The following is a 10,953-nucleotide window of genomic DNA, read 5'->3' as shown; positions in this document are numbered from 1 at the left end:
TCTGGCGAGAAGGAGTTACAGGTAGCAGGATCTGCCTCCTGATCTAAGATTTCTTCCACCTCCTCCAAATTCTGTTTGGCCGGGGCATCTGGTGGCGCTGTGGATTTTGGTGGAGAGCATCTGTTTACCTCTGTGGTGCCAGCAATGGCATTAGAGTAGAACTGTGTACTGCCCACGGGTCCCAGCATGCCCACTGAGGTGGGAAGGGCATAGGTAGGGGGGTGACCAGGCTACCCTTGAAATTCAGACCCTGGAGGAGGCGTAGGGTGCTCCTGATGTGCAGACCGAACACTGCCTTGCATCGGTGAAGAGTGGTGGGAGGAAAGCCTCCCCTTCCTCATCTTCGTCCTCCTCATGAGAGGAAGGAGGAGCAGCTGTAACTGGTGGGGCGAGTGGAAGTGCTGAAGCAGTGTCCATACCGAGGAGAGGTGAGCAAGGAACTGTAAGTCGGGCAACATTTCCTCTTGGACGTGGTCTTGGCAGGGGCAGTGTTAGCTCTCCTCTACCCACATCCTTCAGGGGACAGGTCCCTTCCCTTCGGGGTGGGGACAGTCTATCAGAAGCTGCCTGTGGCCCTAGGGCAGCACGAGACGTTTGCCAGCCCAGGTGTGAAGCCAGGGATGTCTCCATGAGAATGTGCTTCAGTTGAAGGGCCCTGGCTTTCCTAGTCCGGGTCTTAGCAGACTGTGGCACGTGGGTTGCGCCACTGGCCACATTGCGAGTGTCCCTCGGGAAGCGGAAGGGCGTCGCGGCGTTTAAAGCCAGATGCCCCCAAAATTCTGAGGAAAAACAAACAAAGCAGCAAACACTGGACTGTGCCTGTATTTGCATCTTAAAGGTAGGCACACCTGGGCTGCCTGTCTGCACCCCCCACCTGCTACTTGTCACAGCGCGGGGCAGCCACTTACAGGTAGGAGGTGGTGACCGCTGTTTTCCCCTCTCTCTGTCCCCGGCTGGGGGAGAGGGGTGGCAGTGGGGGGACAAGCTTGCCAGTTCTGAGCCTGGGAAAGAAACTTCCCGAGCTGCTACTGAGACCTGGCCTGGAGTGTTTGCTGCTAGAGCTGGAGCCGGAGCCCCTGCCTGCACCCTGCGCTCTGGAGAAACAGCTCTGTTTTAAAGGGCCACAGCCTGCACCATGCGCCCACTGACACTGCGGTGCCCCACTCACCACCCTTGCAGCCAGGGGGCTAGAACCAGCTGCCTGTCCCCGCCCCCACTTGCCAGGCAGCCACTGCAGAGCCGTGAGCCCCCGCTCCGAGCAGTCGGCCCTGAGGAGCAGCCCGTGACGGCTTGTTCGGAGTTACAAACATTTCAGAGTTACGAACAACCTCCAGTCCAGAAGTGTCCATAATTCTCAGGTTCTGCAGTATTGCAAAGCTACTCCTGGCCGTGCTTGTTACATAATTAGTCTCTTCAAAAAGCTGTTACCCTCCTCTCGAGGGGTTTCATCTACAAGGATTCAATTTGACTCCAGCTACTGGATATGGGAACCTGTGGTCAAGAGCCATGGTGATGTCATACTCCCTGTCACCTGGTGCTTTGTGCGAACTGGGCAGCTGCTTAGACAGAATTCTGTAATGTACCCAACCGGGCTGGTATCACCCTGCTCCTCAGGAATTATGTGGTCATGAGGTAGGGGAGCTGCCTCTTGGTTAGCTATGGACTGACCTTTCCAAACTTCAAAGTCTCAGCCCCGCCTTAGATCCTCTGTTCAAGCAGCATGGTTTGAAACGTGTTTAGACTGGAAGCTCTTTGGGGCCAGGGGTGTGGTTTTGTTCTTTATTCATACAGCTCCTAGCACAGGGTCTATGGTCTGTGACTGGGGCTTTTAGGTGCTACTACAATAAAAAATAATAAAAGGGATCCCCGTGGAAAAATTCGCCATGTGAATGGGGGCGGGAGGAGAGGGAATCGAATGGTTTCAAGCTTCCGAGATCTGCCACTTTGTGCAACTTCTTGTTGCCACCTCACAAGCTTTGCACTAGTGCTTCCAAAGTTACAACAGTAAATGCACTGGGGCCCAGATTCTCATAGGCATTTAGGAGACTAATTCCCATTGATTTTAATAGCAGTTAGGTGCCTAAATACCTTTGGTGATCTGGGACTAAGAGATTAATCCTGCTCCCCTTGAAGTCAAAAGCGGCACTCTCACTGAGAGCAGACTATTGTATTTTGGGGGAGGGTCTGAGCCCTGCCTGCCTGTGCACGAGTCCTGTCTTCCCCCCCTGTGCAGGACTGACATCGCCACTCCCCCCTCCCTGCACAGTCCTCCACACCCCACTTCTTTGACAAAGTCAGGACCACCAGGACAGGGCTGAAAAAAGGGACTGTCCCGGCCAAAACAGGATGTGTCGTCACCCTAGGCACACAGAGGTACAGAAGGCTCGCTCCCAAATATCCATCCATGTGAATCTAACCATCCATTCATGCTTGTCCATCCTAATCTAATTTAAGGTTTTTTCTCGTGCACCCATGATCCTAGTAGCTGGTTACTTAAAAAGCTATTTTGCAGACTATGTAAAGATTGGTAAAAAGTCACACAGCAGACCAGGGTAAGAAATCAGCCTTTTATAGAGAGAGAGACAACAAGAAGAAGAGACAGAAATGCCCCAAGAGGACAGGGCTAGAGGAGAGAGTCAGCAGCATTGGGACTCTGAGTGGAGATGTCTCCACCTGAGTGTAATGCTCCGTCTCAGCTCACACTGTCCTATTGGGGCCGCTGGGAAAGCTGGGTCCAAGTTTAGGTTGGGCAGCCAAACATGGTCATGGCTTCAGAGAACTCAAGGAATTCCTGGCAGAGGTTCTGGAAATCCGGCTCCTGGCATTCATCCTCGTTGGGCCACTTCTCGATCCAGGTGTCCTTACCAATGACATAGGCTAGCCTGGGATGGACAGGCAGAAGGGTGAGCAGTGAAGCACAGAATGTGTCCAATTTGTTTGCTCGGTTCCTCAAGGGCAGACAGGCTGCCTAAGGGCATGGGTAGCAGGTATGGCAGGCCAGGGGAGGCTGTCTCCCCAAAAAGACAGGCGTGGCCCCACTCATGCTCTGCCCTGAGCTCCCTCCTGCTTCCCGTCTCTTCCCCCTGGTCACAGCCCATGCAGGCTGCTCCTCTTCACTAAAGGGGCTGGGGCTGGGGCTGGTGTTAGCGCGGGCTGGCCTGCAGCTCGGGACTTGAGTCAGGGCACCCCAGCGCTGGTGCTCCCTGGCGCTCCAGGGCTGGTGGCGCTTCAGGCGCTGGGGTCGCGGCACCTGGTGCTCCAGGGCTGGGGACGCTGGGGCTGCAGCGCCCAGCGCTTCCGGGCTGGGGGAACTCAGGTTGGCTGGCCAGAGCAGCCCGGGGCTGGGGCAGGGGGGCTGGCAGCTGCGGTGGAGGGTCTCAGGGCTCCGGAGGGGCAGAGGAGCGGTGCCAGGGGCAAGCCTCCCCAGACAGGTGGCTCACACTCCACCCATGCCTAAGGGCCCCATCTGACTTGCAGAGAAACAGTGGGTTGCCTCCCCTCTCATAGGTTCAGTCCATGGAGTACAGAGACTACAGATCCCAGCATGCAATGCTCCATATACATCATGAGGATGGAACTTTTAGCCTCCGTGCGCTGCGTCTTTGTTGGTGAAGCTCATTGTTAGGTGCAGTTTTTACCCTAATTATATTTTCACCCAGTCTAACCCTAAGTGATTTAGGAACAACTGTGGCTGGATGCAGAGACCTTGAAATTGCACTGTGAATGTGATTTGTGCTGGTGAAATAGTTGGGTAGCCCCTGCGACGAATGGTGGTCCAGGGTTAGACTACGAGGCGAACCTGGATTCAGTTCCCAGCAACTCCAGAAACTTCCTTTTGGTACTTTGGAGAGGTCACCTAAGGCCAGTCAGTGGGAGTTAGGTGCCTCAATACCTTTGACGACCTGGACCATAGGCTGTCCTTGCCTCAGTTTACCCACCCGTTAAATGAGGGTAATAATGCTGCCCTGCCTCCCGTAGTGACAATAAAGATATTGTGGGGCACTCAGAAAGTACAGTAATGGGTGCCTGATAGGTACCTAAAATTGATAGGGTAATTAATTAAGGGCGTGTTGGCTTGAGACTAACGCAGGGTAACCACAGGAGGCTACTTACTCAGCTTTCCTGGGCCACAAGTCGGTGCTGAGTCCCCAAATCAAGTAGTCTTTGTTACGCTCCAGCCTCAGAGACTCCCTGCATTTTATGTGGCTGATGAATGGGCGGGTTTGTCCTTGTGGATTTTCATCAGTCCCTGGGCGGGTGGGGAAGGGTGAAAAAAAGATCTCACACATAAGAGCAGAGTGACAAGGAGATAGTACAGGATGGAGAGGGATGAAGACGAAAGGAACAGAGGAGAGGTGACTCCTATGCGTTCTCTTGCGATTTCAGTACAAATTTAGCCCCAGTGAGACTGCTGTGATAACCAATCACTGAAGTTCCAGCAGTCATTAGAGACAGGAAGGACCGTCTTGTGGTTGCAGCACCGGGCTGGCCTGAAGAGTTCAGGCCTCAGCTCCTGTTTCTGCCACAGACTCCTTGTGTGACCTTGAACAAGTCACTCGATCTCCTTGTGACTCAATTCCCCACCTGTGAAATGGGGCCAATAAATCCACCCAGTGTCGATTTAGACTGTAACCTCGTCAAGGCAGGGGTTGTATCTGGGTATGTCCAGTGTTTAGCACAAGGGGCCCCTAATCTCAGGTAATACAAATAATTAGAACAGTCATATCAGCTCCCAGTGAGTGAAGCCGCTTTGAGCTCAGTTAGATCCCTGCTTACTTTTGTCTTTATATCGATTTTATAAAAGTCAGCATTGAGGAAGAGAGACTCCACCTCCCCTATAGCAGCTTGGGCCAAAGGGCCACCAAGTCTGGGGTCTTGACTCCCACAATGGCCAATGCCAATTGCTTCAGAGGAAGGTTGAAAAAGCCCATAATGAGACTGGACAATTATGCCAGGCTGAACACAGTGAGAGGTTCCCCCCTGTTATTTTGTCTGCCTTTTCATGGCATGGCTGCCTCGGTGGGTTTAGCAAATTCATACTCCAGGGCATTAACCTATTGCCGCATGGGGACAAGAAAGAGACTAGATTAGCCTTGCTTTAGCACTTCCTCTGGAGAAGAGAAATAGCTCTTATGCAGGCATTTATCCCAAAGACCGGTCAAAGAAATTGCACCCTGATTTTAGAAGGGGAGCTCTTACCTACTTTAATGATTTCCAAAATTTCCATGATGTAGTAGTCAGAACTGCCCACTTCTTCAGTTCTAACAAGCTTGGTTTTATACACTTTAAAAAAAGGAAGACATACAAAACACCAGTTGAAGGTCTGCAGTACTTTTCTGTAGAGAATTCAGTGTGTAACTGAATCCCAAAACTAGTTGTGAGAAAGATGGTCCCATGATATGGGTGATAGTTGAAAACCTGGGTTCGTTTCTCTGCTCCACCACAGACATGCTGCGTGACCTTGGGCAAATTACTTAGTCACTCCATGCCTCAGTTTCCCCTTTTGTACAATGGGGATAATAGCTCTCACAGGAGGTTGTGAAGATAAACACGTTAAAGATTGTGAAGTGCTCAGATACTAGGGAAATGGGGGGCAGATAAATACTTAGGGTTAGATTGAATCTTAAACAGTCATCTGATCTTGTTCATTTCTGGGAGTTTAAGGCCCCAAAATCTCATCAGGTTTCTGCCCCAGACCTTACCCCTGATTCAGCCTCAAAGGCAAACTTTACAATCCAAATCGCATTCCGAACTCTGTCTCTGCTCTCTCCTCATGGAAAAAGACTCAGCAGATCCAAATCACAGATTTACCATAATCCACTCCAGGTTCGCAGGCTTCCTCCATTCGTCTGTTCAGGGTGATGGGACCCTCTATCTTCTGCTGCATGAAGCAGCTTTCTATGGGGAAGGAAGGTGGGTAGAGAATCACCAAGGGAGACCATAGTTTCAGCTCTGTTATTAGTAACCCACAGGAGCCCACATACTTGAATCATGGGTGAGCCGCGCTAACCCAAACAGTGACAGGCCCACCTCCTCCGACAAGGGAGTGGCCATGAAGCCAATCACCTATCACATTAAGGGGCATAGGCGCCAACGTCGTGGGTGCTCTGGGGCTTAAGCACCAGTGGTAAAAAAACGGGGTGCTCGGCATGTTTGGTGGCTGGCGGGAGGCATTCGGCAGAGAACAGCGGGCAGGGGGTCTTGGGGGAAGGGGCAGAGCGGCGGGGGGGAGAAGTGGCAGAGCTAGGGTGGGGTCTCAGGGGAAGGGGCGGAGTGGGGGTGGAGCACCCACCAGGAAAAATAAAAGTCAGCACCTGTGTTATGGGGCACAGTAAAAGAAGAAACAAGGGATGGAGAGGTAGGTTGCAGGGTCTAAATGAGGCGATCCTGAGCCGACAGACTCCGACAGCTCTGCAAAGGAATCAGTAGACGTTGCCCAGAGGAACTCTGTCTGGATATATGAAATAACCAAGGACCATAAATAGGCCTGGCAATCACAGCTATCTTCCCTCTCTGCACTGGTGGATATCTACCTGGGTCAGTGCCAGGAGGAGCCTTGTCTCGGGACTTAGTGGAGCTGCAGATGGGGAATCAAAGGTGATGGGAAGGACAGATCTGGAGACTGAATACCTCTCTGTATGCCTGGCAGACAGCAGGGCTACAGCAAGTTCCCCACTGAACAAGGGCCCCACCAATGTGTCTCCACCCTCTTCTAGAGGATCCCTTCCTAAGAGTCAGTGGGGAGTGGAGCCTTCATGGCTCATCCAATACTTGGCCTCTGTGCTGAAACTGACAGCAGGGGGCTGAGGGGTGCCAGCTGTGGGCATCCTGGAATGAGAGGACCCAGATATTTTAAAGAAGTGCCTGACTTCATGTCACTACCCCCCAGGCCGGATTCCAACCATTGAAACAGCTGGTATGTTTCCACGGAAGTTTCATAACCAGGGAGGAGCATCCCCATCGGAATGGCTGGAAACCCAGCAACTCCTGCATCCCAGACTGCCCTGCTTCAATGTGTGGAGCCCCACTCCATGGATCAGACCCCAGGGCCCTGATGGGCAGAGAGGAGGAACTGACTTCTCCAATACCCGCTCCCTCCCGGTCACCCAGCTGACAAGAGAAATTCTACGTCCTGCTGCCAACTCTCTGCAATTGGTGGGAGGGGTTGTCACTGGAGAAGAGAAGGAGGGACCACAGGTGAGGGCAGGTGGTCAGGGAGGGTGGAAACCCTCTCTGAATGCGGGGGAGGAGGGAGTGAAGGAAGATATTGAGACTCTGTGGTGGTGAGGGGCAGGTTTCAGGCTAGGAAGGTGGGTCCCGGGGGTTCCTACCTCCTGCAAGGCCCAATCCAGCCCCTCTTGGTTCTGCTCCCTGGCCTGATCCCAGGCCCTGCAGTCCCTTCCGGGTCCTCTCTTGCCTCCCCTCCCCAAGCGTGCAGGAGTTTATTTGGGGGTGCATCCCCCACATATTGCCAATGAGGGTGCCCTCACCCCGACCCTGGTCCCACCATTCCTGTATGTGGTGGTGCTGTAGCAGGGACACAGCCGGCCAAGAGTCAGAGCTCCAGGCTGGGGGACAGACCCAGGGACCATCCTGCCTGTGGCCCACAGGGAAGGAGGACCCTGATGAGCGACTGAGGGGGCTGATGCTGGGGGGCCCTGGGACTGCATGTTTGTTGGTAAAGCTGACAGGGGAGCCCCTACCAGAGATGTAAGTAGAGACAGGACTCTCCTTACCTTCTGCACACCGGCAGACACCCCCATGACAGATCTTATTTAAGAGCCTGCTCTCGTTAGACGGGTGATAGAACTTGGTGCACCGGTCATCTAGAGACAGATCAGAGACACGGATCGTTCCCCCTCCCACAGAAAAATGGCCGTGGTTTACAGCACCTAGGAAACAACCCTGAAGCCCTTACTCAAGCAGAAGTCACACTGGGTGACCCTGGGGAAGGGAGCAGCAGTCTGTGGGAATGATTTTCTTAGCTATAGGAAATCATCAACTTGAAATGATGGGCTGGTGCTTGTTGGAGACACCCTCTTAATCAAGCTAGCAGCAAATTCACCTCTGGAGGTAAAAGTGGGGGAGAGGGCAAGTAGGATAATTATTGCAGGTAGTGAGAGGTATTATTTTGCCTACCTTTGCATAGGTGTGTTAAGCGGATGAGTGTGACCATATATTTCCAGCATGGGGTAATGTTAGAACAGGAGGAACTGGGAGGTGGGCAGGAAGTTAGACTAGATGATCAGGATGGTCCTGTTTGGCCTTAATGTCTATGAGTCTGAAACCCCTGAGTTCTAATCCAGGAGTTCTCAACCAGGGCGAAACATACCCTAGCAGTACCCTAGGGGGTATGTTAACTTATCTAGATATTTGCCTAGTTTTACAACAGGCTCTAGAGCCCTGCAGCAGGACTGGGATCCCACAGGTCCCGCTGCCGTAATAGCGGGAGCGGGATAAAAATTCAACAAACAATGCAGGAGCGGGTGGGAGTGGGAGTAGCGATTGTGGGGCGGGGTGGGAGCAGGATTGAAAAAATAGTCCTCATTCACCACAAAGAACATGAACTCCCTGGCCAGCAGCCGCCGCTCTCTGGCCGCTCAGCACGGAAGGGCAGCGCACAAGTAAGGGTAGCAATATCAGATCATGCCACCCTAACTTCTGCGCTGCTGCTGGCGGCGGCGCTGCCTTGAGAGTTGGGAACCTGGCCAGCAGCTGCCGCTCTCCAGCCGCCGAATGACAAGGCTCACAAGCGAAAACAGGCTCAGGTCTCACACTGAAATGTAAGTCCAATATCTCTATTCCAATTGATTTATATTGATTATATGGTAAAAAATGAGAAAGTCAGCAATTTGTCAGTACTAGTGTGGCTGGGACACTTTTGTATTTTTATGTCTGATTTTGTAAGCAAGTTGTTTTAAAGTGAGGTGAAACTTGGGGTACGCACGACAAATCAGACTCCTGAAAGGGGTACAGTAATCTGGAAAAGTCGAGAAGGGAGCGTGAGCTTGTGTAGAGCAGGACATTGGGATTCAGGACGCCTGGGTTCTATTCCCAGTGCATCCCCTCTGTTACACAGGGATAATGATACCTAAGTAGTGCAGCAAAAGACTGCAAGAAGTAATGACACCAATGTAACCCAGAGCAGAATTTGAAGCCATGGTGCCTTTAATGGTGAGGAGAGCTGCGATCTGTTACCTATGGTGTAATAGTTGTAGACTGTGACGGATGCCGGCTGAATGAGACCAACTTCGAAAAACTGGTGAGCTTTAAACTGCAGGCATTCTTCCTCCCTGTGAGAAACCTGGGGTGGGGGGGGGGGGAAATAACAGGATTGCTTATGCCAAAGGGTGGATGGATGAAAGAGAGAGAATGAAAAAGAATAAAAGAAGGGGAGATGTTTGGGAAAGAAGAGGGGAAAGAGAAAGTGAGGCAGGTGGAGGAAAGAAAAACTAGAGAAGTGAAAGGAGCAAGGAAAGAAGTGAATGACACAGAGAAGCAAATTCAACCTTAATGTCAGATGCTGTATTTCCCACTGAAGTCAATGGACCTACATCCACATCCACCAGCTGAGGATCTGGCCCATTCAGTTGTTCCTAGTGGAAAGCCTGAATCTGGGCCAGTGAGTCAAATTTGGCCAGGGGTTGCAATTTGTCAACTGGCTGACATCTGCGGGGATGCCACGGTGTATCTGGGAGTGCAGTTTGGCTCAACAGGAGCCCATGAAATGAACACAGGATCAGAGAGGCCCCTTGTCGAGCCTTTACCTTGTCCAGGTAGATCCTCAGGTTGCCTCTGTCGGACAGGACTTTGTCAATTTCATACTTGGAAATGTATCTGTTGACCCCTTGAGAAAGCTAAATGTGAAGAAGGAAAAGCAAGAGGCATCATGGGTAAGGCAGCGTCTCTACGAAAGTCTTGCAGCTGAGCGAAAAAACCCACCATCTCACCACGTGACTCAGTGGTGTCATGCTTGTGATCACATCTCCCATGATAGGATTTGCATGGAGGATACTAGCCTGCTACTTACTCAACAGCTAGGGTTGCCAGGTGTCTGGTTTTCGAGCGGAACACCTGGTCAAAAAGGGACCCTGGCAGCTCCGGTCAGCAGTGTGGCTAAGGCAGGCTCCCCGCCTGTCCTGGCTCCATGCAGCTCCTGGAAGCGGATGGCATGTCCAGCTCCTAGGTGCAGGAGCGGCCACAGGGGCTCCGTGCACTGACCCCACCCCGAGCACTAGCTCTGCAGCTCCCATTGGCCAGGAATTGCAGACAATTGGAGCTGCATGGGCCATGCCTGCGGGTGTGGACCGCGCACAGAGCCCCCTGCCCCCTCCGCCTGGGAGCCGGGGGGCATGTCACCGCTCCCAGGAGATGCCTGAGGTAAGTGCTGCCTGGCTGGAGCCTGCACCATGAACCCCCTCCTGCACCCCAACCACCTGCCCAAGGTCAGAACCCCCTCATATTCCTTAACTCCCTACCACAGCCCACACCCTTTACCCCCTCCCACACGTCAACCCGTTGCCCCAGCCCGGAGCTCTCTCCTGCATCCCAAAACCCTCATCCCTGGCCCCACCCTAGAGCCCGTATCCTCAGCCGGAGCCCTAACCTGCTCCCTGAACCCCAACCCCATGCCCCAGCCTGGAACCTCCTCCTGCACCCTGAACATCTCATTTGTGGCCCCACCCCAGAGCCCGCACGCCCAGCCAGAGCCCTCACCCCCTCTTGCACCCCAACTACCTGCCCCAGCCCGGTGAAAATGAGTGAGGGTGGGGGAGAGTGAGCGACAGAGGGAGGGGGATGGAGTGAGCAGGGGGCTGCATCTTGGAGAAGGGGCAAGGCAGGGGTGGGGCTTCAGGGATGGGGCGGGGCAAGTGTCTTCGGTTTCGTGTGATTAGAAAGTTGGCAACTCTATCCACAGCTAACGGAGCTGGTACTCTCGCTGAAAAAGTTGAG

The 10,953-nt window shown here is 53.0% G+C and overlaps 1 protein-coding gene across 1 annotated transcript in view; it reads right to left on the bottom strand.

The window, feature by feature from the left end:
- Positions 1–2,567: 2,567 nt before the first annotated feature.
- The window catches only part of LOC141975424 (complement C3-like), an 87,402-nt gene continuing 79,016 nt past the window's right edge, over positions 2,568–10,953 (bottom strand). The window contains 7 exon segments of the mRNA XM_074935791.1: positions 2,568–2,882; positions 4,114–4,249; positions 5,200–5,283; positions 5,812–5,898; positions 7,737–7,826; positions 9,199–9,304; positions 9,768–9,857. Of these exon segments, the coding sequence (XP_074791892.1) occupies positions 2,741–2,882; positions 4,114–4,249; positions 5,200–5,283; positions 5,812–5,898; positions 7,737–7,826; positions 9,199–9,304; positions 9,768–9,857 (735 nt within the window). The 3' untranslated portion in view covers positions 2,568–2,740.

Source organism: Natator depressus, chromosome 20, assembly GCF_965152275.1.
Source record: "Natator depressus isolate rNatDep1 chromosome 20, rNatDep2.hap1, whole genome shotgun sequence".
Lineage (NCBI taxonomy): Eukaryota > Metazoa > Chordata > Testudines > Cheloniidae > Natator > Natator depressus.
The sequence above is the reverse complement of the archived record's forward strand: the minus strand, read 5'-3'. Positions and strand labels throughout refer to the sequence as shown.